Source organism: Sphaeramia orbicularis, chromosome 21 (genome assembly GCF_902148855.1).
Source record: "Sphaeramia orbicularis chromosome 21, fSphaOr1.1, whole genome shotgun sequence".
NCBI classification, from domain to species: Eukaryota; Metazoa; Chordata; class Actinopteri; order Kurtiformes; family Apogonidae; genus Sphaeramia; species Sphaeramia orbicularis.
In genome coordinates, this window is record NC_043977.1 from 31,935,050 (window position 1) to 31,962,265 (window position 27,216).

Genomic DNA, 27,216 nt, shown 5'->3' on the forward strand with positions numbered 1-27,216 from the left:
AAGTTTCATTCCAGGTTTCATGTGTAACCCATCGTGTCCACTTGCATTACATGCGGAACCTGCCCATTTAAACACAAATAAATCATGAATGATTTTGCAACAGCGGTCTTTTTTGTGAAACACTCTGCCTTGCATAATTAGTTTGATTCCCAAAATGTACCTGCGAGAGAATAAAGAAATATAAAAAAAAAAATAGCACATAATTTTCATGTCTTTTTTACTGTGTCACACACAGATTTTTGTATAAAAAATAATATAAAAAAATATAAAAATGTGTTTCATCTGAAAAATAGTTTCTCTTTTGTCTCAGTAGATATTTATTTTCAAATAGATCCAAAGTGCTTCCCAACTTGCTTCAGAACATTAGTCTACATCTGGTTGGAATTTTTTGCCCCCATGTCCTGTTTTTAGGGACCAGTTTCATAGAAACACCCATATAGGCTTTGGTGAAGGAAAGGTTCAAAAGACAACGTTAGAAATATTTCATGCAAATATGAGAAGTATAAAAATATTTTGGTTCATTATGAAATGGTGGCAAATTAAAGTGGAGGTTGTAGTGAGAGTAGATTGATGCAAACACCGGCATGGCTTTACAGATGACACAGGTTACGTAACACATCACATTACATTAATGTGACCACTGTTGTCTCATTTTATATCTATCTAACATGAATAGTCATAATACTGCCTAACCCTAGTGATATAGTCATAGCAAGAGTGAAGTTACAACTTTTCTGGAGCAATACACAATGAAAGGCTCTCTTTTCAAACATGGAGAACCTAAATTCAATCATTCATTCATTCATTTTCTGAACTGTTTAATCCTTGTGAGGGTCACAGGGGTGTCAGAGCCTAACCCGGCTACACACGGGTAACAGTGGTGTACAGCTTGGACATGTCGTAGTTCGTCGTGGGGTTGCCATAAACAGACCAACAACCATTCACTTTCACATTCACACCTACGGGTACATGTTAAACATTTATCAGATCAAATGAAATCCTGACACCTTATGACTGGACTCCCCGTCCAAACTGGCGGTGGTAACGTAGCAGGTCCCATCATGGCGGCTTGAGGACAGCAGGATGAGGTCACAGGGGAATGTCTCATCCTCCCTCACCATGACAACGTCCCCCACCTGGCAGAGCAGGACAGTCACATCACAAATCCCATAATGGCTCTGAGATCAATTATAAATGAGCAGTACTTTCACTAGACATTCAAGTAAACACAGAGACAGACCTGCGGGTAATCATCTGCTCATCCTTTCACGTTCCTTTTTTTCTTTTTTTAAAGGATTGAGAAGTTGCATAACGGATTATGTGAGTGGAGCAGCTTTAGCTCTGTTAAATCCCATCTCCACGGTGACCATACACATGACACACACGCTCTGATTTTGCATGATTAATATATTCATCATTATTCCTGCTCCGTATTCACACACTAATCCTCTCTGTTTGATCTCGGATACTGAGAAACCTTGGTACAGAGGAAGAGGAGACAGACGGAGACAAGAAAAAGACATGAGGAAGGTGACTGAGAGAGAGAGGGACAGGAAAATGGAGACGGAAAAAGACAGAAAACGAGACTCATCTCTTGACCAATGAGATTCTGTGGAAACTACTGCTACAGCAACGCGCACTAAGCATCTCTCACAGTCACTGCTCATTCGACAGGAGGAGCAGACGCAGCAGAAATTCAGTGTACCTGCACCCATTATATACCCTCCGACACAATGGTGAAACGAGACTGAAATGTACCGTATCTATACATCTACATCCGAGGTGCTGAGTCAGACACTTGCATTATGCAGCTTGACAACCCTGGTCTCATTCACACGTAGCCGATATGAGACTTCCTGTGGCCTTCAGTGATAGAAAGTAACTACAGCTTAAAAAAAAAAACCTGCTCCTGAGCCACTTTGACGTAATTTTATCCCTCTCCTGCAGGGGCTACGGAAGAATCTGAAAATACCATATGCGACCACGATGATTACGACTGAATATATTTTCTGATGCAAGAGTCAGGAAAACTGTAATATAGGCATGTACTTAAGGGAAATCAAATAAATAAATAAATCTTGGTAAGTATGGCAGTTTAGGCCTCCTTTATTCATTATGGGACAGTACTTACTGCATTTGCAATTATTACAGTCACGACTGTGCAAATTATTTATTAAAAATCAAATGTTTTTTTCAGAATTAATAACATCACACTAATTTTTGTTTTATTCTTTTTTAATCTACACACTTTGTGCAGGTATCCATACTGATATGTAAGTCAAAGCATTGCCCTTTTTTCGTTTGCTCTACGTCTTATTCCATGATATTTAATTGTTAACTTTGCACACCAAGATCAAAGATGCAAGAGTTAAAAATATAATGCACTGATTTAAAATACCCGGCACTGCTATAAGATAAATATGGTTTTAGGAACAGAATTGATAAAAGCCTTGTATATTATTCAACACAATGATCATTTTTATACCTTCATTAATCTTTCATTTGTTTTTGGTTTTTAAAACCTGCTAAATACTTTATATACATTTACTAGTATTTCCATTTGAACGTATCAACAGTTAACGGTCAGCATTTTGCAGGAATAAAATGAGAACAATGCCTACTTAGGGTACATACTATTTACTATTACTATCTATTAACTTTTATCAGTGTTTTCTGCAGCTATGTGATCACAGAAGAGAACAGTAACAGAGGATGGCGGTGCCCATGTTGGCTGTGGCTGCATGGGCTGTTAAATAAACACACACAATATCAGAGATAAACAATGCAATATACGGTTATGCTCATAAGTTTACATACCCAATCAGAATGTGGGATTCTTTGGCCATTTTTCAGAGAATATGAATGATAATACAAAAACTTTTCTTTCGCTCATGGCTAGTAGTTGGGTGAAGCCATTTATTACCAAACAAATGTGTTTGCTCTTTTTAAATCATACTGACAACAGAAACTATCCAAGTGACCCTGATCTAAAGTTTCCATACCCTAGTTCTTAGACCTCTGTATTGGCCCCTTTAACATCAATGACAGCTGAAGTCATTTGTCGTCGTTGTGGATGAAGCTCTGTATTTTCTCAGATGCTAAAGCTGTCCATTCTTCTTGGCAAAAAAAACTTCAGTTACTTTAAGATTTCAGGTTTTCTTGCATGAACTGCATGTTTGAGACCTCCCCAAAGTGGCTCAATGATATTGAGGTCAGGAGACTGAGATGGCCTCTCCTTCACCTTCACTTTTTTCTTCTGCAGCCAATGACAGGTCGACTTGGCCTTGTGTTTTGGGACAGTGTCATGTTGGAACATCCAAGACTGTCCCATTTGCATTCTGTCAGGGTATGGAAACTTATGAGCATAACTATACTAAGTGGATCCTAGCCACACTATGCAATATTGCCTCTACTTGTTAACTTTAACTGAAGCCTGTACAATATTTGTGCCATATTCAGTGCAATTTATTTTAACATTGAACTAGTATAGTTTTTAATCACAAATTTTATTATGCGCCTTATTTGTTTATGAATATTTATACATTTTCATACTATTTTATTCTGTCTGAGCATTTTGTACCAAGACCAATGCATCGTCATTTCGTTTTGCAGTAATATCTATGATGTAATGTTTCAGTGACAAATAAAGAAACTGAATCTGAACAGTAACTTACTGTATAAGGGTAAGTAAATCCATTAATAATTGGGCCAAGTCAGAATTGAAAAAATTGACTCTATAGTTTTTGGATAATGCTCCTGACCCACAGCCGCCCATAATAATATGTACCTACTAACATATCATCCACCTTATGCCCCCCTTCTGCAATGAGTGCTATATAATGTAAAATTTAATAGAATGTGAATAAAAAAATCACATATTAATGCAATGTTTTAGCAGCTAAGCTCAAAAGTATTTCACCAGAACATAAAATATGATGATATACTTTTACAGATACATTCACAGTAAAAACCTGATATGCATACTTACATAACAAAGGAAAAAAAACAAACATAACAAATGCATAAGGATATTATGGAAAAATCCAGGCATAAAAACAATCAAACTGGGCTTTGATGCAACAAACATCTTCGGGATTATAGTGGGGAATTTTCAAGAATTAGACAGAGCTGCACTAGCGAACACTGATCTGCTGTTGCATCAGAATGACATAAGAGAACATCAGGGGATGATGACAGGAACATCCCAACTTATGAAATACATCAGTCCCTTTTCCTCTCCACGGGACGCGCCGACGGTGCACGAGGGTACACGGATTGTTTCTCTACCACAGTTTCAGGGCAATTAATTGGTCGGAGAGACGAGGGAAAGCGAGGCAGAAAGGAGAAAAACAAAGTTAGAGAGGACCGCAGAGAGAACGAGGAGGGAGTGGGGGTGCAAGAGTTACAGAAGAAGTGAGCATTGCAGCAGTACGACAGTGTTGCTTTGTGGCCTCAGGTGCTATACTGCACTAATGAGGCCATTCTTACCCGTAGCTTGTGACTCTGCGTCCTCACCACCTTCCCCTGCTGCACCACGTCCACTGGACATTCATTTATAGAGCAGTCAGCCTTGTGTCTGAGCCAGTCCTCATAGCCCTGAGAGAGAAAGAACAAGGGGGAAAGGAAAGGATGAGAAAGACGATGTATGTGTTGGCAAGGGGAAGAAAGAGAGGATATAGATTATTGTGTGGGGAGAATTGGGGCCAGAGTATAGCAAGAGATCAAGAGAGAGCTGGAGAGAGGTGAAAGTCATATACTGTAATTAATTAGCATTGGGCTTCATGAGCTTAGTGACCTGCTTTCTGGATTTCTAGCCAACATGTCATGTTTTAGATTTATGTCCCAGTAAAGCTGAGGCTTCCTTAGCCAGAACAGGTCCATCTATCACTGATAGTGCCCCATCCCTCAGTACCGGGATGCACTAGAGAGGATGCATCCCCCAGGGGCATGGGATACTCAGCGAGAGTGATTAACAGAGGAGACTATTCATTATCATATTTCTCACATCACCAGACATATTCAATGGCATGTCCTTTGGCTGAGAGAGGAATGTGTATATACAGATAATAGCAGGGCCGGTCAGAGGAATGCGTGTGTATTCGAGGCTGGGAGTTAGTGTATGAAGGGATCTTACCGAGCAATATTTCGCGGAACTGTGAGCGTGTTTGTGTGTGTCCTACCTGTTTTATGGCGGTGACAGTGATAACAAAGAAGAGGGGCAGGCCGCTGGTGACTGGGCTGGTGGGGGTGTCGATGATAAGCTGCAAGGGAGGAAGATGAAGGGGGAGGATGACAGGGAGACGACAGAAAGAAGAGAAGAGAGGACGCCAAATCAAGCAGCGCTGAGTAAGATACTACAGAGGTGAAAATGTTATGTAGTAAACAAGCACAAATGTAAACAAACTGCAGTCAGAGAGTAATTCTGTGAAAAATTTCCATCATTAAATCCATCCTGTTGTCGTTAAGACCAGGATACAGCACATTCTAGGGCTGTAACAGTTCACTAAATCATAGTTTGCTGTTAGTTTTTGTTGTTTTCTATTGTTTTTCTAGGACGACAGATTCAAACTGGTGTAGATACTGATGTCTTTTTTTTAATTTTATTTATTTTCTTCCATGGAAAAATCTTCATTATGTTAAAAAAATCTCATCTGCTTCAAAGCCCTTTACAATCTGCTTTAATATGTGATGCACACTGGTGGATAGTTTTTTTCCCTTTCTTTTTTCTGAATCAGTAAGACCAATAAAAAAAGAGCAAAGACGAGAAGGGACTGGAAAAGTTTTTTACTGCTTCTTATAACCCAACCTGAGTAATTTACTCGCACTTGGATGTGATATTTATTATCTTGACACTCTGTTTTGAACTTTGTTTATATATTTTTGCTGTCTATTATCACCTATTATTTCTTTTTTTATTGTACAGAAATAAATGGACTTAAAAAACACTTTGAATACAAATTCAAGTGTACATGCTCATGAAATCAGTGATCTTATTTGCAGACAGCTGACAGCAGGCAGCAGTGACCTTTATTGGCTAGGACAGGTGTAAAATATCTAAACAATATTTCACTGAAGATCTGTCTATATAAAACAAACCAATTAAATAATAAAAACAATTGCAGAGGCTGTGGATGCTTGTACTGAGAATTCTAAACTGTTACATCCCTAAAATGGACTGTCAATGATGAGCATTTAAGCAGTAAAAATAAAAACTAGGAAAATAAGTTTTTAGCTGTTTTGAGGCAAGATCTGACATAATTCCAGGCATGATCAATACCCTCAGGTCTGTCATTGTCTTAAAGGACTAGAACAGCCGGCTACATCGAAATCAAGTCCATAAAAGCCCTTATGCCAATACTTCCCATTCTAAAGTAGATGAGGTTATGTTTTTACCACTACATTAAAATAATCTGATTGGACGGCCAGTGCTTTAATTATATGTGTACTTTTGGTTGCGCAAAAGCTGTTTTCACACCAAGGATGCAGGTTATCAAGGTTTATTGTCAATACTAAAAAGACATTAACAGCTTTTAGCAACATCCAACAAAAGCTGTTTAACAAAGAACAATACTATAACAAGTGTTGCTAAATTATTTTAATTTATGTAAATTTTTTGCCACCTCTTGTGTTCTATGTTATTAAAACTTGTTTACACTTAAAGGCCTACAACTATTTTTGTAGTATCTTCTAAATGGATTTTTCCCTATATTTAAACTTTGCCGAACAATTTATTACTATTTACTATGAAAAGCAGGCATTTTCCTTCCTATAACTGTGTAGACATTTATAAAAGCTCTGGGTAAATACAAAGGTTATTGTATCGAAACAGAAAAAGTGACTAATACTAACATCTACAACCTCTGTCATTTGTTAATTTATATGGATTTCATTGGGGAATCAATGCTGTAGAAGATAATAGTGTTTCCACGTTCACTACAAAGCCTCTGAACGTCCAAATATGACACATCTGATGCTACTGAAAAACTAAGAAACTGCATTTTACTAGAAATATGTACTTGTATTGATAGCATTACCGCTTCAAAAGTAATTAAACATTTTAGCTCAGTAGATGCTTTTGGTCTCCAGTGGTTGTTTAGGTCTTTTAGGGTTAATAAACCTCTTGTTTCCTATGTGCAGTGGATGTAGATGTGAGTTAGGGGTTAAGACTGGAGGAGTGTTGAATTTCACATGCTCCTGATAAATAGATCTGCACAGGAGAAGATGTGGTCCACTAATGGAACAACTGGCTTCTAAAGTCTTTACAAAACAATCAAATATAAAGAAAATCAATCTACAAGTATCCTCTCATATAAGTTAGGTGAAGAAGAATCTCTCCTACGTTGACAACAAAACAGCGACTGCAGAATTCATGATCTGCTTTCATTTGTTCTGTTAATTTACAGCTTTGAGCATCACAAGGTTTAATTTACAGGATCTTAACCATGAAATTAAAGTAAATGCATTTAAGTAGTTTTACAGTGGATGCATGTGACATCTATGAAAAAATATGAGAAAAGTTAGTCAAGTGGTAATCATTAATCCTCCATTTATGAACAATGGGGAACAGGTCATTTGCACGGAAAATACATTAATGGGAAGATGCATACTGTAACTAATAAAAATGTGTTTTACATAACTTTTCTCACCTGGACCAGAAATATGACCAAGAAGTAGAAGTTAGCGATTCTTCTGAACTGCTCAAACAAGTTCTTGGGTATGAAGTTCCAGAACGTATACTGTAGGAGAGAATGACAGCAAAAGTAACTATTAGACACATAACAAGAGGATGAAAACAATAGCACACCATGATAATCTTTCTGACAGAGGAAATTGTGACGCACAGTTTGACAAGCACAACAACAGTGAAATGTGTCACCCTTCAAAACGTGGCCACAAAAGAGATTACACAGTTGTCTGAATGTGAACCAAAACAATGGCATTGACTTATGAGCTGTGGTTCGCTCACCTTGGAGGAGACGATGCGGTTGTCGGGGTAACGCTGAGGGATGTAGGCCTCAGCTCCCGGAGGGGGTTCCTTATGCCCGATGTACACTGTTCGACTGTCCACCCAGTTCTCCTCCCCCACACACTGTGAGAGAAAGGCAGGCAGCAATAAAAAGTTAACACGCTGTTCTTGGTAGCGTGCTTATCTTATGTTATTCAAGTCCTACTGATGCAAATAAATATCACACTCACTTAAAACCTGGTGCCTACACTCTGTGCAGGGTGATGTTGATCTAACAATCTGCTGATTATTTAAACAATTTATCAGCTAATCTGTACAAAATGCCAGAAATACAGAAAGTGGCTTTTATAATCTTCCCAAGAATAAAGCTGTATGTTTAGTTGTTTTTGTCCAACCACATGGTGGTATTCTAGTTCTGTTCTGTAAAGTTAAAAAGAGTTTATTCTGGTGTCCCCTGGTGATCCGCTGGCAGCAAAATAACAAAAGGCACCAAACCTACTACACATGACAACAGGGTTCACACAAATTGATGCTGAAACCCCTTATTAGAAGTTAAATTATATTTATTTTCTGAGTCAACTGACAAAGATAAACACTGATAGTTAGAGCTTTAAATACTTTTTGTTCTTAGAAATTCAGGAGAATAACACTGATAGACAAGATAGACAATGAACTATAGATTAGATGCTTCTACTTTACATAATTAGATTTTAATTAGACATGTAAATACGTTTGCATAACGGATAAAACACTGCAGTCAAGGCACGGTGTTACACAAACAACCTGAAGACAACGCAGGGCTGACTGAAGGATGAGTATATGTTTGTTGATGTGTGTAGGTGGAATCAGCTCTGAGTCACACAAGTGTGGATTTTTCATTTATCTTTGCAGATCTTCCTGCAGCACATGCCTGCAGTCTGTAGTCTTCACCATACTTCTCTTTTTCTTCCACACAGATCCAAAAATACAGTTGTTTCAGTTAGTTTTACTCTGACAATTTAATATTGAGATCTAAAATAATGAATGCATATTGGATTGTATGTACACAAACCTCCATCTCAGCTCTTCTCTCATCTATACAATATTACATCTAAGTGCCTCCCCTGGGGCTATCACAGTGGATTCTGGGAGTTTAGTGCAGCACATATTTTTCCAAGGTGTCCTTCATTAAACATATTGTAGGAAGAGCACTCTCCAAGAAAAAACAAAAGTCAAGGGAGCAGAGCATTCAGCTGTTGGTTTCCATCTGGCTTTCTACATGGCTTCTAATACTGTGGCCTGAGTGGGCAGTGTGAGCGTAGCCTTTGGCAAAGCGGCCTGCCTGACGCAGCTCAAAGCAGAAGTGTTGACCATTAGCAGAAAAGTTCTGGAACAAGCACTTCAGTGGGAGCAGCGCTTCAGTGCTTAAAATGTCCTCAATGATTTGGCAGAGATGTAGCTCATCAATGCCAGTGACCCAAACTTTTAACGACATTGTGTTGGGAGTGAATGTGAATCCTCTCTGTAACCACAGATTTAAGTTTCACAAATCTACTGCACCGTCTTAAGGTTACACAAACAACTCTATGTTTAGACACAAGACCAAATGAAGACTTGTAGTGGCATTTGTGTCAGAATATTGTGTCCAAGAAGAGCCTGGAAAAATTAAAGCCAGCAAAATGCTGCAGGATCTAAACATAGCCATAGTCATCAACAGTCGCCTGGCAATGGAATAAAAATAGACATGAAACCGACAGTGCCAGCCGACTTGAGACCCCTCCAAAACATCAGGGGCTCAACATGACCCAAAGAGATACGGTGAAAAGTAATGGGACGTGAACGGTGAAGTGGAAAAAGAGCAGCAGATTGAAGACGTGCAGGCAGCAGGAGAAACACAAATGACAAAAAAAAAAAAATCACAAGCTAGGAGAGAGGTCAGGGCCTGTTTGCTTGTTTAATGGGCTAAACAAAACAAATACACACACACATACACACTTGCACAGAGAAATATGCAGCAGGCTGTAATGTTTGGTTGTCTCAAATAGCACTTGACTGAGAGGTCTGAGCAGTGCTAGTGACTCTGAATACTAAGTGGACATTTTGTAATAAAATTAGTTAGAAAGTATTTGTTTCATTTTAAATATAAAGATTGTTTCTAATTCCATCTCACTAAAATCTGACGAAGGATTTAATACTTTGAACATTATGTCACTAATCGAGCTACACAGCATCCCTACTCCTCTCTTCCTCTTTTATTCAGATACCTCCTTCTCTATCTCCATTTCTCTGATATGATACCATCACTGTCCACTCATATTTCTGTATGTGCCGTTTCCTCCTTTTGTTCCCTCTTTCTCCCAGCGGTGTGTGTCACATTCTCAACAGTGTGACAGTGGGAGAGGGATGGAGATGGAGAAAGACAGAGAGAGATTGCATTGTGTTTTGTCGTTATCTGATCATTAATCCTCACTGATCCGTATCAACCCCCGGCCCACTGTTCCCTCTTCACTCCACTGCTCCATCAGACAAAGTGGCTGGCTGGTTGGTCGCAGGACATGGAGGCTTTGTCTTTATTAACGACACAGAAAGAGCCTCCCTGCAAAGAGGCTGGTCTTATATCACCATCCATCATCAACAAGAGACGACGGGATGGAGTAGGATTTGACAACAGTGAATATCACACCACTGATACTTGTCCTTTTATGGCCGTAAGTGTACAGTAGTGCACTCTCCTCTGTAGAAGATTTTCAACAATTTATTACTCAGGATGTTTTTTTTTTTATAGTTTGGCAACATCCTTCTTGATTTCACAGTTGGAGTCCCCAACTTTTACAAAAAAGAACAATCCATCAGCCTTTACACAAATATGGACTCATAAGCTTTACGCAGACTTCCATCTCCATCATAAAGGTGTAGTACAAAATGTACTGACACTAATGGACCTCTCTCATCCTTCCTCCTGCTGAGTTGCCCTGCACATGGTACACAGCATATTAAGCCTGTGTCCCTCATTATTTCACAGATCAAATTCCTCTGATGGAGCCCTTCCTTAATGAACTACTCATGAACAAACTTGAAGCATAATTACACAACAGCCATATGCAGGACAAAGTGACAGATGTTAGCCCGTGCAGAGCTTTTTCAACTAAAAAGCATTCAGTCCACACCTCACCCTGACATCCAAATCATTCCAGGGTTTATTTTGCTCTGTGAAAGACAATTGTTCACTTATACATCACTTAAAATCAATTAGAAAGTAATCTGTTGAGGAAATCTTAATTTATAGTGACTTTTAGAAAATAATTTTCTTTCCAGGCCAAACATTTTGTGGCAATACATGCCGACATTATATGTGTGATGAGTTAGAATTAGATGGTTTTTTTATGTTTAACAATAACCTGACAATAGGAGACAAATGGGAACATATGAGAATTTTTCCAGACCTTGATCTTTGACCTACAATGGCTCAATCATCTTTAGTCACTATCATCAGGAACAAACACATAAAAAAGTTTTGAGTTTCAACAGAGCTCAACAAATAGATAAAACCATTTTATTAGTGTTCACTGTTTAGTTATAGTGGTTTACAGGAGTGATATTTTGCTTTATCAAATACAATTATGCATTTTAAAACATTTCCCTGTGGTCTACATAAACTGTAAATGCTATGCTTGGGTCTGAATTCTTCATGAATTAAACTCTACAGGCCCATATTTAACCCTATTTTTGACAAAAGGTCATTTTGAGCACTGGCCCTTTAAATGCACATTACCTCACCCTCTTCTGGGTTGTTGGCTGAGCTGCTCTGTCCTGTTCAGCCACTTGAGTTCATTAATACAACCAACAACTGAACATTTTAGGTAATCGGCTCAAAGTTTGCACATATTTTCAGTATGGACTACAACCGCTGCTGCTGACAAACAATTATGGCGTACTCAGAGAAATGTTCATCAGAAGTCTTGACCTTATATGTGCAAATTTCGTGATGTAATTAGTTGTAAAGGTAACAAATTATGAAGGAATTAAAACAGGCTGGACAATCCACTCAGTTTTTGCCAAAATGAATATAAAGATAGCTTTGCAGCACCTGTAAGGCTCATATTCAAATTTTATTAACTATTAGGGTCCAAATACACAAATAAATGTACCAAAGACTAATAAAAGTGGGTTTAACAAAATATGACCTCTTTAAGCAAAAACTCAGAAAGTTGCAGGTGATCTGATGATCTCATATCATGACTGATTTTACATATTTCCACAACCTCTCATCTCATTGAATCATACAGATCATTTCATTTTATATTCCCCTACTCCTGTTTCTAAAGTTGACATTATAACATTATGGAGCATTAAATAAGGTGGATTTAACCTATGCTAACAATTCAAACAAGCTGCATAGTGTAATACATGCCTCTGCTGACCAGGCAAATTCTTTCCCATCTCCCTCTTCGCTAACATGACGTACATGTAAACAACGCAACTTGAGCCGCAGCATGTGTGGTGCATGAGGCCCCGGTTATAAAACCTATACAGCTGTCACTGAATGAGGTATTAGAGAAGAAAAAAGTATGATCAAGAAAGCAAACGGAGAAGAGAGCTGACTGTAGTGCTGCTGTTGCAAGTATTAGAAACACGGATGGTAAATCTGCAATGAAGTGTGTGTTTTGCTGGATAGAGATTTTAGATGGCATTACAACTCGAACAATAACTGTCAGAACAATGAAAAAATATATAAGTGAAAAGTGTGATGAATGACAAATATTATGTCAAAGACGTGAGACTGAATTAAAATTTTAATGATCGAAATGACAGTGTGTTACTAATATTAGCACATGAGAGATAGCAGCACATTATCTCTTGTTAAATTAATGATGTATATTAAAAGAAATGCAGTGCTGTGATGTTTCTCATGCCCTTCAAGATAAAAGAAACCTCAAGGCTTCAGGCTAAAAAAAGGAAGGAATCTACATCTTCAAGAAGCTCTCCACTTATACTCCTAGACCACCATAGCAACATATGACGCACCAGCTACTTCAACAAGCACAAAATGTAAGGAAACAGTACAAAAGAGGGCTACAATGCATAAGGTTATTGCAGGAATTTCAGGCTTTAAGATATTAAACTGACCACAGGTTATAAATCCTAATGACACTATCTTCAGAATACCTTTTGGTGCTTTTTTAATACTGTATTAGGGTCCAATTGATCAGTTAAAGCAACTGTTGAGTCTTAAACTATTGCTATATTGTGGTTGAAGGACATGACAGACTATATATTGGTGTGTCCTCTGCATACATTTTATCTTTCACAATATGCGTGATGTGTCTTTGAAGGAGGTGTTACCAACCGATTGCCTATCCAGTCTCTGTGTCTACAACCTTTACTGTTAAAGGTGCAAGAGACTTTCATGACCAATTTTTCATCAGATCTGTAAAACCTCAGTCATAACCCAAGTATCACGAATCTGTAAGTCTTTCTGTGATTACTCACCTGAATCTCTTGCATTACGGTGAACAATTTCGAAGTGCCATCCACCATAAACAAACCATGTGTTTACAAACAGAGCCAGGAGGTAACTTGGGCATCTTCAGAATTTTGTCACGACATGCACTGTGGGAAGCAAAGGCTCATGCCACCACCTGGCAGTGGCAGCGACAGCGCAACCATATGATATTATATGGATGCAACGAACACAACACGGAAACGTCTGAAACATGGAAACAGCTGGAGGAATACGCATAGTCTGAAGGGAGCTCCTGCCGTTTCAGCGTCGTGTCTGTAGCAGCTGCCGCTTTCCCACAATGCACGTCGCAACAAAATTCCAAAGATGCCCGAGTTACCTCCCAGCTACGTTTGTAAACACATGGTTTGTTTAAGGTGGATGGCACTTCGAAATTGTTCACCGTAATGCAAGAGATTCAGGTGAGTAATCACAGAAAGACTTACAGATTCGTGATACTTAGGCTATGACTGAGGTTTTATAAATCTGATGTAAAATTGGTCACAAAAGTCTCCCGCAGCTTTAATAGTAATATGGAAGTGGTGGAATACAGATGGGCACTAAGACATGCTGTCAATTCACATACAGAATATAAAATGAAAAATGAGCCCAAAAAAAAAATCACACCTACAGCTTAAAGAAAGCAGGAAACTCACCCTTGGGTCACATGATGACTAGACTAGAGGCTGTTTACCTGTTAATCTAATGTCTATAGGTAAAAATGATCATGGCTTTGCAACTGTTACTGCCTTCATACTTCTATGCTATGTTAGAATGAGCATTTCTCAATCCACCAGAGGGCACTGCTCTTAAATAAAATACTGGCCGAATGCCATGAAGAAGAGTAAAGTTTTATGAGAAGAAGAAAGCCAATAATGACAAACATGGCAATGACAGGATAGGTTTTACTAATGTGGATACTAATGTTGATATTCAGAAGGGTAGTTGTCATAACTATGTCGATAGTTTTTCACTAACTCACACAGTCGCTCTTTGAAGAGTTTCGCTATTTATGCAAATTATTCTGTTCAAATCTCAACAATGCCTCCACAGTTCCTGACACTGCTTCATATTTTCTGTCTGGGTACAGATCCATCAGCTCCCGGAAAATGGACAGAATTACTTATGTAGTGTATGCAGGGGACGGACAGAACGCTCCATCCGTATCTGTCTGTGTCTTTAATGTAGAACATATTTGAGCCCTTACTCTGAACTGGATCCGATTTCCATCTAAGTCAAACACACAGCAAGGGCCCTGGCCTGCTCCGCGCCCAGTTCTAGCTGGGCTCCATGTCCGGGTCCAACCAATGACTGTAGAATCCCATAAGTCAGTCGTCTTGCAAAGCTCTAATATAAACGCGAGTTGTCTGGAAATGTCATTTGAAGATGACAAATGAGCCATACTGCGATACATGCCCGTATTGAACCATTAGGGGTGTACCAAACAGTACAACATGTACCGTTGCACCCCTAATTCTCAATAGAAAACCTGTTTTTAAGAAAAGTAAATAAAGTAATTGAACATCAAATACACTAATAATAAATCGGTTAAAATTTACTTAGGGGGTCGAATGAGTGTCAAAAAAAAAGTTGTGAGAAATTCATAGAACTGTGTTGAAATAATGCTAATACATTTGTGCACAGACTATGGATATTACTTGACAGTGGAAGCTATATTTTCAGAAATATTGGATTTTGAATATGGTATAATAGGGTTAGGGTTAATATGGTATAATGACCCTAACACCTGGCGAGGGAGGGGCATTGAAATTAATGAATTCAGTATAGAACAGAATATAGCACAGAATATAAAATAATAACACAGAATAGAAGAAAATAAATTAGAATAGAATTCTTAAAACAGCATTAGAAAGAGCATAAATAGCTGGTGGACGGATGTGACAGTGGACAGACGTAACATTACCCATGATGATCTGGTCAGTACCAGTACTTTATTAGTAATAAACTTATATACTTACTATTGCTAATTATCTTCTTATTCATAAATGTTAGTATTGTGGATCTAAAACCATAACAGCTGAACAAAAACACAAAATGTGGCAGTAGACAGATGTGACATGGTTGTTACGGATCCCATCATACTGATGCTTGGCAGCCATGTCACTGTTTCCACAAATGATCCCTGTGCAAAAACTAGGATCAGAATTATTTATTGTGTAGTTTATCATCATACTAAAGAGTAAATAACAATATAGAATTGTTCTTTCTTTATAAAAATGTTTATTATTAGAAAACTGTTGATTTAAAAAGTGACGCGTGACATTCTTAATGTATGTATTGGTGTAACATAAGCAGGATGGATCAGCACCATACTCCAGATTGCAACCTGTAAAAATAAAACATGTGATATGTAGAATATAATCTTGTAAGAAAAATTGGGGAATAATATTTGTTTTTCAGTAAATTCCGTTAAAATATAACTTGGCCATTTGTGACATGAAAATATAGCATTAATTGTGATGAAATTGGACATTTTTGACCTGAAAACATAGTTCATATGACCATCAACATCTTGCAACAGAACTGAAATCCTGTAAATTTGCATAACTTGCATTTACCAACACAAAGTTCCTTTGGGGGTTCACTTATATTGATTTCTTACGCACAAAGACATAAATGAAGTGATAAAACAAAAACAACAAAATTCAGCTTCCAGAGAAAAGCAGTGCTATTTGCTGTTATTTTTTACATTTGATGCAGACAGAAAACACACCGTATCCTTATTGTGACCTTCAGCTAATACTGTCACAATCACTGACACTAATGCCAGAACCATTATTTTTCTAGACTTCTAAAAATGCAGCTAACTGTATACCTGCAGCAGATGAAAATAAGGAGATTTAAATTTGTATTCTGCTGTCGCTTGTGCTTCCTTTCCCACTTGATTCTCTGTGATCCAACTGTTACGTAAGTCTTTAATCCAGCTGTGCTACTTCTCCTCTCCCCTCCCTCTCCTCTCTTCTTTTCTCCCGCCACCGTAATCGTCATCCTGAAAAACCCTCGCTCTCGTTTTGCCTGCATGTTACGCTGACAGCATTCTAATACAGGCTTAAAAAACTGTTTCTTATAAATTAAATGTCTGTCCTTGGGGCGCGCTGTGTGCAACAAAACCATCAAGCCAGCACACTGATACATGTCTGTTTTCTCTGATGTTCACACGGGCCAGCGGGCAGAGCTTGGTCAAAACACAAATCCGGTGTGTTTTTATCACCTACAGACTCCGCCGCTCCACCGGGGCCCCATCTCCATGGGGAGTAAGGGACAGGAATAGACTGCCCTTAACCATTCGTAGCAGGAAGAGCTAATGTGGCAAACAGTAAACTAGCAGACTAGGCTCTGCCTTTCAGCACCAGTCAGAGGAGCTCGCAGAGCTGTAAAGTTGCTGGAAACCCTTCTAAAGCCCTTCAGCTTGCTGGGACCTCATGGCACCCTTGTGATCAAACTGAGACACTGCTGACCTCCGCCTTTTATCTGCTGAGATTGTGAGAGGTTTAAGCAGCCATAACAGCTATACGTTCACAGATAGGATGAAAATGAGGGTGGGCGTAGAGGGGAACGAGGGTAAATGAAGCTGAGGACTGAGGAAAGCCATGGCAGCAATGCTGATACGAATTTAACAAGAGGCCGCATGTGAGGGTGAAAAGTTATCTGGTATGCATTTTAAGGTACTAGTATTTGTACAATAAACACCCTCCTTACATCCAACACAACAGATAAAGCAGTATTTCAATTCAAGACATGTTAACTTGACAGTATTTATTCAATTACTTTTTAACTGTTTTGTTAATTTTGTTGTTGTTTTCATAGGTTTTTGCTTTATTTTACCCTGGATTGTATTTGAATTTGAATATGAAATGTATTATCACTTGTTGTGGTGTATTGTGATGTGGGGATGAACTGTGGGGAGAAGGGAGGGATAGATGGAGCAAGTTATGTTATTGTCATAAGAGTACTGTAGTGTATAGGTGACTGTATAGAATTTTGTGTTATATTCCTATATGTAAGTCTTAGTATTCTGTATTGTACCTTTTATGTTATAGGACCCACTTGAAAAAGAGATGGTGCACCTCAAGCAGCTATACTTAATAAAAAAATAAAAAAAATAAATAAAATGTGTATAAGATAGTTGAAAAGCTTCTATTTGCAGTCTAGAAATACTTGGAGGAAAAAAAACTATTAAATGTAATCATATTCTCAAATGAGACACATTATTCCCAGCATCCCCCAACCATCACCTGCTGTCGTTCTTATTGTTCATCATATTATACAACGTAGGGCTAAAAAAAAAAAAAAAAAGAAGAAGAAAAAGAAAAAACCTTCCCACCTGGATTCAACACAGTAAACAGATAAGAGCCTGCCATTGGATAATTACTGCAGAGATTAACATAGTTCAGCTCAAATGAGTTCTTTAACCCTAGCCGATGCTCTAAGTACCTTCTCATTTCTTAAGCAACTATTAATTTGCTACGGGGCATAAAGATCAGGCAATGCCAGGATTCACTGGCCTTTTCAAAGAGTGATTCAGGAGCATGAGACATCCTATACAGACATGGATTGACCACAACAGAGTTCAGACCTGAATCTCACTGAGGATCATTCAGATGTGCTGGAGAAGACCTCACATAGTGGTACGACTCCCCATCATCAACACAAGATCTTGGCCAAAGATAAATGCAAGTCTGGATTGAAATAGGTGTTGTGAAATTTATTGTGACAATGAAAAAGCATTGGGTAGCATAAAAAAATCCCACAACAAATCTGTCCTATAATAAAAAGTAAATGTGGTCCGCTGAAATATTATTTGTGTGATTTTTTTTTTTGTCCTGGCATTGTATTAGTAACCACATATCATAAATAACAAATACAGAAACATATGTCTTTTTTACACATATCTCTACTTTTACTTCAAGTTTTTATTAGAAAAGCGTATATTGTAGCAGATGAGTCTGTTTTCTAATCTGCCGTCTTGATAAATTCAGTAAACTCTTAAATAATTCTGCTCTGCTGTGCTTAAATGTGTTGAAGTTATACATCAATAGGGGTGTGTATTGGCAAGAATGTGGCGATACGATACAAATCACAATACTTGGATCACGATACGATATATGGTGATATATCATGAGAGTGTTAAAAAGGCAATTTTTTTGTTTGTTTCTTTTTTTAAATGATTGTTTCCTTGAACAATTGAATTACACCAGAAATATGCACAAATACTAAACACATTTTTATTTGATCAGAACAGGATCTAACGCTATATCACAAAATGTTCCTGTGTTAAAACTTAAATTATGTTTTACAGACATTATAGTTTAAGATCCTGTTCAAATGTTCATATTCAATTAGTTCATAATTAACATTATTTTTGTGCAATCCAAACAAAGGAACTACCATTATTTAATAAAAGAGTGTTAAATAATAATAAATAAAATATAAACAATAAGAAAAACAAAAAACAAAAATTAACCTCCACAATACCTGCATTTGAATAAATACCTAAAAATATTGATACAGTACTTTTAAATATCAGTACAGTATCGTGAAATGAAATATCGCGATATATTGCAGATCCGATATTTTCTTACACCCCTATACATCAATATGGCCATAAATGCTCATTTTGTTTAAATATTAGAGGTATGACGAGTCCATATTTCTTGTTTAAGTGAAAAGCTGTCTTGTGGGCACAGGGCAGAAGCCTATCAGACTGTGAGTGATCCAAACTTCTAGGTAGGAGGCAAGTGAGGTACAGCGCAGTACCCCGCGGCTAACAGGCTAGCTCTATGTGAAGACACGTATAGATCCACCCCAGCTTGCTTCTAAAATCCACTGCACCTGGGATTTAAACGGCTAAAGGCCAGACAACACTGACAGACACCTGTGCACCTAAACTCCCAGAGTCAAGCGCCAGAGCCACGGCAATAATGAGAGACATCGGCGTTTTCATTACAGCTGATGAGGCCATTACACAATTTTGTACATACTGTTTGCACTTTACAAAAATAAATATTTATTTATTTGTGGAAAGAAGTTCAACAGTTAAAAGCTCATACTTAGGTCATGCATGGATGTAAGTTATAAATCATTTCAAAATGCACCTACATTGTTTTGTAACTGTTAAATAAAAAAGTCTGTTTGTCCAGTCATATATTTTGTCATTTTAGTTTTCTTAAAAGTAATGTGAAATATCGTCTCGTCTAATTTCCGTGAACTGAGTGTATCGTCACACCTCAACTAAATATATTTTCTTAAACCAATATTTTTAATTTTATTTTTAGATATTTTACAAGCCAGTATTTGTCATTTGTAACACAACACCTTTTGGTGTATTTATGGCGTTCTCTGCAGTATAGGCATGTTACTCATTCACACAATAACCACATGCAGTTGTCACAGTTTGCACAAGTCGGAGGCGTCACGCTAGCGCTATTATTACCAGACAACAGAAGGGTGACCAAGTGTAATATGTGTCCTCTGTATTCGCACTTGCCCTCCCATCGTCTGGTAATAATAGTGGTAGCATGAAAGAAGGGCCAAGGACCAGGAGAACGGAGGCAACAGACACATAAAACACACACACAAGATCGGTTAAAATTACAGGTCTTCAAACTCATTAATGCTGACGGAAATCGTATTTTCACTGCCATCATGATGTAAATATGTGTAGAAAAAAAAAAGTATCAGTACAGACCTCCATAAGCATGAATAAGCAAAATCATTCTATACATGTAAGCCGTGCATTTTCAGTAGTGATAAACAGTCTAGGAATAAAGTTAATGACAAGCTTTAGACATTTTTTCTTTTCATGAAGAGGCGCCAAAGGACACTCAGACCTCCACCAAGGCCAACTGTCAACTTCTCTTTGTCTTTCACAATGTTAATGTGAAATTAAACCAGAAATTATGGCCTAAGTTGTTAAACCAAGGATGTTGTGCGGCAAGACATGCAAATGATCTCTTTTACTGTTAAGAAGAAGACATCACCTGTTAGAATTTACTCCATTCATTCTGAGACCAGGGCAGGTCAAACTAGGTTATAGCAGAATACACTGCTTAGCTGTTCAAACCTATTATTATTGTCATCTACTTTATGAACCCCTTTTTCCAAAGAGCACCTCGAACAAACTCTTTTTTTGGTCCTAGAAGTAGAGCTGCACGATATTGGAAAAAACTGACATTGCAATTTTTTGTAACCCTGCGATATATATTGCGATATGAAAAAATATTGCTGAGTATATAATAGCTGTGTGGTGCCGATGTAAATGGTCAAACAAATTAGTTGTGTTACCTCTCGTTGTGGCAACAGGCGCAAGGCACTGTCTACACAGAACATGTGTTTCAATATCATCCTTCTTGTAGCTGAAATAATTCCAAATAACTGATACTGCTTTTCTTTTTGGCACCAAGTGTTCATTTACGGTGATTTTCTCTTGTTCGTTGCTCATTTTTCAGTGTTGTTACCAGCAGCTCACTCCAAACTGATTAAGAAAGATTGTGATTGGTGGATCGCTGCGTGCAGTGTGTGTCACATACCCTTGAAATTAGATGAGAACATATTGACTTCATTTGCCTCCTACGTTGCAGGACCTGCGATGTGACTACTGCGCACACGTACATCGCGATGACGATGCTCAAACAATGTATTGTGCAGCTCTACCCAGAAGCACTCCTTCCCATGAATTTCTGTTATTATTATTAGCTGCTAAATAGACTTCGGTGGCTGCTTATATACCTGGGTGGTCCATTCAAGTAAAGTCTATAAGTGGGAAACACTGCACAGACAAGGAAAGGGGAGGGGGTTTGTTATTCTAAGAGCCTAAAACCCTCTGTTAATTCTTTTTTAATTTACTCTGGTAATGACAATAAGCTTTGGACATTCTGACTTAGATCTAACAGCCTATTACACAGCAGAACTAAATGTGCGACATGCCGGATAGGTTAGCTTTTTCCAAGTAAATCTCTGAGGGCTGTTTGCTGCCCTGGCAGGTAAATGTTTGCACCAAAGTAGTCATATTACATTTAGGTTTCATTTGCGGTTGTTTTTGCCGTTTCTGTTTTCAGCCGTCTTGGAATTTGACCCACAAACATGAACAGGGTGACGCGTGGTGCATTTATGGCCACCTCATAAATTCTACAGTGCTTGAAAAGGCAAAACACCAAAACAAGACTTAGCTAACAGTGCATTCATCTTCAAATGAAAAATTAATAACTCTACACCAAATGGCCACAGACGGTTAAAACTGAATGAAAATTTGACCCCGTGTTAATTTTCTCCAGTTTAAGTAATGAACCCTCTTCACTCAGGTATCAGTCATTATTTGGATATCCTTCAAACTGGCATCGATGTCATATTGTATATCATGATAAATACCAATATTGATCAATATAAAAATATAGTGTGATCATATTTTCTGCCATATCATTCAGCCTGTAACCTATTGACATTTGACCTGTTAAGTGAGGCCACAATTTCAGATGAACTGTATCAGTTAGATGGTGACTTTAAGATTAATGTACTTAGGTTGGTTTATTTTTGACAATTCATATCATCAGCAAAACACTTGATAATTTTATTAGATATTACACATGCCACTCATATCATGCATGCCTATATCTTATAATAAGTAAAAACTCTTCACATCATGTCCAGGCCCATGGTCTGTTGATAACACCAGAACAAGAACGCGTGTGCACACACACACACACACACACACACTGCTGGTACAGTGTACTATCTTATTGCATAGAGGCTTAGCCATTCTTTTATGCCGGCACATTGAAAAACCTTAAACAGATTTAGGTTATTGCGCAACAAAATGTCCCATTTAAACTTCACATACTGCAAAACGCCATGACACTGTATATTTCTGTACAAAAACTATTTTCAGTAGTGTACAGTCTAAATCGACCAGCAATTTTTCTGAAGTCAGACAAGCAGCACAAACTGCACTGTCTTCAAAAATGTTAATTTCCTTCCCATCATGCAGTGCTTCATTGGACTGATCTGTTTCACAGCCCACAGTCCACAATTACTGATCAAGTGTATCAGGAAATACAGCTCAGAGTCACTTTACTGATGATCAAAAAGAGGATTTAGGAACAAAATAAGTTAATCTCATTTAATGGATAAAAGTTGTGATTAATAAGGCTGTGGTTTAGTCTGTGTGGCCACTATGACAAACACAAATCTCACTCACACAGAAATACATCAAGGACAAGTCACAAGTCAGTGACTGAGTGATAAAAGAGACCGAGATATGGCATGAAAGGCGTGAAAGTTGCCAAGTGCAGTAATGTAAACTCAGAAACGTTCCCTTTCATGGCTGAGGACAACTTCCTATTTCAGCACTTTCCTTTGCACTTTTTCATAAAAAGCAAAAATTCTGAAAATCAGAGGAGGCTGCGTCCTTGATGGGAGTTTACTGCTCTGTCTGTCCAGAGGAACCACTTGGACTCCGTGCTTATCACGTGTTAATCACGCTGCATGATGTAATGTTTGTCCTCCTATGTAGCCTCATTAAAAGAACAGCTGTTAAAAATATGGCGGGGTTAATAGGTGCTACGCAAGCAATAAAGACTGAAACGTACATCAACCATCCATCTGATTCTAAATCAATACCCAGATAATTGAATTAATGATTAATTCCTTGTCTATTTAATCATGCTGCAAAGTGAGGATGCAAAGGGAAAGGGCTGGGCAGGAGGTGAGATATGAGGAGTCTGTTCAATGACCCCATCCCTCCTCTTCCCCTCCTCACTCGTAGATCTGATTTCCCCTGATATTAGCCCTGCTGGAGCATCCGTCAAGCTCTAACACACTGTCACTGCCCGCTGCACATGCAAATGCACAAACTCATAAACTCCAGCTTGATAAACCCATGTAGAAATTTGCACAAAAAACCATCACAGGCACACTTGCACATAAAGATAGTAATCTTCAGAGCACCTGAGCCAGGTTTAGGGTCAGGGGGGAGGATTGCAGACTGTGTAGCAGATGTGCTGATACTCCAGAGGTGTCCAGTTTGATGAGTATCATCAGGCCTGTCAGTGCTGGTTCCAACTAGACACTTTTTTTTTTTTTTTGGCTAATTCAGCCGCCCACCGACCAGCTGCTTCCTGTCCTGGCAGATAATCAGAGGATGCTCGTGGCACGAGCCTATTAAGACCAGAACAACCAGTAATATGGTTACAGCTCACCATCATGGACACTTCCTGCACACAGGCAGTACAGATCAGATTGAACACAAGTACAACGCCTTCTTTAACTAACAAGAACAGGGTTCCTACAGATTTACTCTTTTGAAATAGCTTCTCATTAAACAAATTTCCAGATTTTAAGACCATGACATATGAAAACAAATAACTATGTGGTTACTTAGGTTAAAAAAAGGCCTCAAAACTGAATTGTTTCGATGACATAAGCTGTGATGTTACCAAATAATTGCCAGAATATTGTAGAATCCTAAATGATCTTTTTTGAATTCTTAGTTTTAGAAAGCAGAATAGGAGCCACAGTTTTGAAATAACTGTTTACATTTTCCATACTATTAATTATGACTTTAATTTTCTTTTAAATATATGTTATTCTGTTTCATTGCTCATTTGTGTGTCTTGTGTTGTCTCTATATGTCTGCCTGCTACCTTGGCCAGGTCTCCCCTGCAAAAGAGATTTGTGATCTCAACGGGTTAAACCACCTTAGATAAAATAGGTCCAAAATGAGTACAAATCCAGAAAAGCTTTCCACATTGAGCATAAGAGGTTAGAAGCTAAACCAACATAGATTCCTTAAACAAATATCAACAATAATGCTTACGAAGAAAAACAGAAATTGCATTATCATTACATTATTCAGCAAAATTTCAAGTCTAAGCCACAACGCAATGTTTACGAGTCGAGCTGCACTACAACCAAATCCATAAGTGATCATAAGTACAGCATCTGTTTTGATATGTGACATGATTAAAATCCCTGTTTTCTATACTGGGTAGAAACCCTTTCCATGTTCAGCCTGTGCAACTTGTGCTCCATCAGGCAGGAAGTGAGAGCAAATGACCGGCTGTCTCCTTTTACAATCACAACTTACTGCTGCAGAGTGGTGGCATTATTGGTATTTATTTCCTCTGCAGAACAGGCCAAGTGGAAGCCATGAGATGAGTTTAGTATGCATGGATGTTGTAGCCTACTAAAACAACCTAAGTGGGCCAGCCAAGTTCATTTCTATTCTACACATCCCACCAGCCATCACTGCATCTGTAGCTACTGGCACATTCCCCATTCAGCTCCACAAAAACATTGCAAAGCCTACAATCAATGTCCTGCCAAAAAAAAAAAAAAAAAAAAAAAAAAAAAGCGAGTGTGAAATGTTTACCACTGCAGAATGAGCAACGTGGAAGTAAGATGTGCAAACAGGCAGAGCCACAAACCGGCGTGCATTGTGCATTGTGTGTTGCTGCACTTGCAGACAGTGCTACAGTTGTGACAGTGTTGACAGACGGGGGCCCTTACGTATCTGCTGATGATGTTCCGGAGACGGCTCAAATCCATCCTGGAGACAGCGACTAAAAACCGTGCAACAGAGACGTTCAGCTCTCCTTGGCTCTTCGTAAACGCTACCTAATGTGGATCTTCCCGCGGGATCCATCGCTCACCACCACCGCCGCCGTGTCTTGTGTGATAGCGCGGAGCAGCGGTCCGTCTCTCAGTCGCCTGCTCTGATTTTCATGGCATCCCGGAGCAGAGCCATGCAGGCGGCGACCGAGCCACTACAACCAGCCGCACTGTGCCGCGGCTCTGCGGGCTACATCTCAGGACAAATCCCCCTCGGAGATCCTTCCCGTCGCCTTCCCCGGTCCCTCCTCGTCTGTGGGATAGTTTTAAATTTGGAGAAGACGGTCCCTCATGGTGTGACTGTGTGTGTGACTGTGTGTATGTTGCAGCGGTGGCCCTGGGTGGAAGCGCTAAAAACCTCCAAACACCGCTCGACCATGAGATGACTACTCTGCGCATGCGTAGACGACTAACATTTTTCTCTGAGAATACATCTGTTTTAATAACCTTTACACGGAACAAACCACATAGTAAATAAAAGCCACACTTGTACTGAAGCAATCACATGGAGGGAGTTAAATATAGCCGCAGAAGGGGAAAAAAATTCTGTTTGTGTTATTATGAGGAATGTAAGACTATGGAAGTCGTTTTATATATCCACACTATTTTAATTTAAAAATGATGATTATTCCAAGGGCCCAAGAAAATATGACCTTTTTCTTTTTTCTTTTTTTTTTTTTTTTTTTTTTTTGCGAAAATTCTAAACTCATCACCATAAAAGCATGTTTGATATACAAGATACTAATAAAAATAAATAAATAAATAAATAAATAAATAAATAAAAAAGAACAAAATCCAGGCAGTCCAGCAATGCAGATGATGAGGAAGAAACATGTATGAAAAAGGCAAAAGTCAATTTAACCCTTTCATGTATACTCGTCACTACAATGGACAGCTATTCTACAGCTGTTCTCTTGTATATTCATGGATTTTATTGTTTTGGTTTTTTTGTTGTTGTTTTTTACACATATCTTTATTAAAGTTTTAACACATTCCATATCCTTTCTGACATGAATTGGTAACATTGTGTAGACCCCCCCCCCCCCCCCCCATACTTTTCACACAATTTATCAGTACATACATGTTTCCTTGCTTCAAAAATTAAACGCATAGTGTCCAGCTAATTATTATTATTATTATTATTATTATTATTATTATTATTATTATTATTATTACTCTTTTTATTAATTTAAAAAAAAATTAATTTTATTTTTTATATAAGAACATTTTGAATCACATTATTTTTTCATGCCTAAAGAGGAATAAAAACACAGATAAAAATCTTGATTAAGGTTCTCATAATTCACGCATGAAAGGGCTAAATTTATTTCCATCCAAAAAATAAAACTACATTTTATTTTATTTATGTGTTTTATTTATATCAATGTAAAAAAAAAAAAATCTAATACTGTTATCATTAAAAATAATATTAAGATGTTAAAGATGAGCTTGCACCTTTCTCGTCAATCTTGTATGAAATCGTAATATCTACTGTAAACAGAATATTGAAAAGTGTTATATTTTTAGAGTTTGCATGATTTACCATTGATGTGCTGGGACCCCAAATGATATTATTTTCATGGGGCCCCAAATCTCTGGAGGCACCCCTGGCTGCAATGTATTTATATTAACTCCCCAAGACAGGGGTGTCAAACTCATTTTAGTTCAGGGGCCACATGCAGCTGAATTTGATCTCAAGCAGGCCTGATCAGTAAAATAAGTGGTGCCAAGCACAATAAACCCCACCCCTCGCACATATTTCACCCATTATAAGTAAATGGGAAAATTTTTAAAAATCATACAAAATTTGAACTTTGACCTGTCTTTCCCAAAATGTAATGAGATCTATTCTGGGTCACTGGCAATCTATAAACCCAGTTTGGTATGAAATGAACCAATAGTTTTGCTGCTAAAGTGTTAATAAACAAAAAAAAAAAACAGAACCAAAAACAATACCCCTTGCCTCCCCTTCAGGGGGCGGGGCAGATTTGGCCCACAAGCCATATGTTTGACACCCCTGCTCTAACACCTAACCAGCAGGTAATCAAAAGCATCTGCTGATCTAGAACGTTTAGTCACTTCTAAACCACTAACACTGGTCTACATTTTTTTTTGTCTGCCTCAGAAATTAAATTTGCTAAATCTT

General features: G+C 38.2%; 1 protein-coding gene across 2 annotated transcripts in view; it reads right to left on the reverse strand.

The window, feature by feature from the left end:
- LOC115412589 (probable phospholipid-transporting ATPase IH) overlaps positions 1 to 25,436 on the reverse strand; it is a 53,534-nt gene extending 28,098 nt beyond the window's left edge. For both annotated transcript variants that reach the window (XM_030125177.1, XM_030125178.1), the window contains exons 1-6: positions 24,969 to 25,436; positions 7,967 to 8,089; positions 7,647 to 7,736; positions 5,181 to 5,261; positions 4,489 to 4,596; positions 1,008 to 1,136 (exon numbers count right to left, since the gene is read on the reverse strand). In XM_030125177.1, coding sequence (XP_029981037.1) covers positions 1,008 to 1,136; positions 4,489 to 4,596; positions 5,181 to 5,261; positions 7,647 to 7,736; positions 7,967 to 8,089; positions 24,969 to 25,007 — 570 coding nt within the window. In that variant the 5' untranslated portion in view covers positions 25,008 to 25,436. The remainder of the gene's footprint in view (positions 1 to 1,007; positions 1,137 to 4,488; positions 4,597 to 5,180; positions 5,262 to 7,646; positions 7,737 to 7,966; positions 8,090 to 24,968) is intronic.
- Positions 25,437 to 27,216: the final 1,780 nt, after the last annotated feature.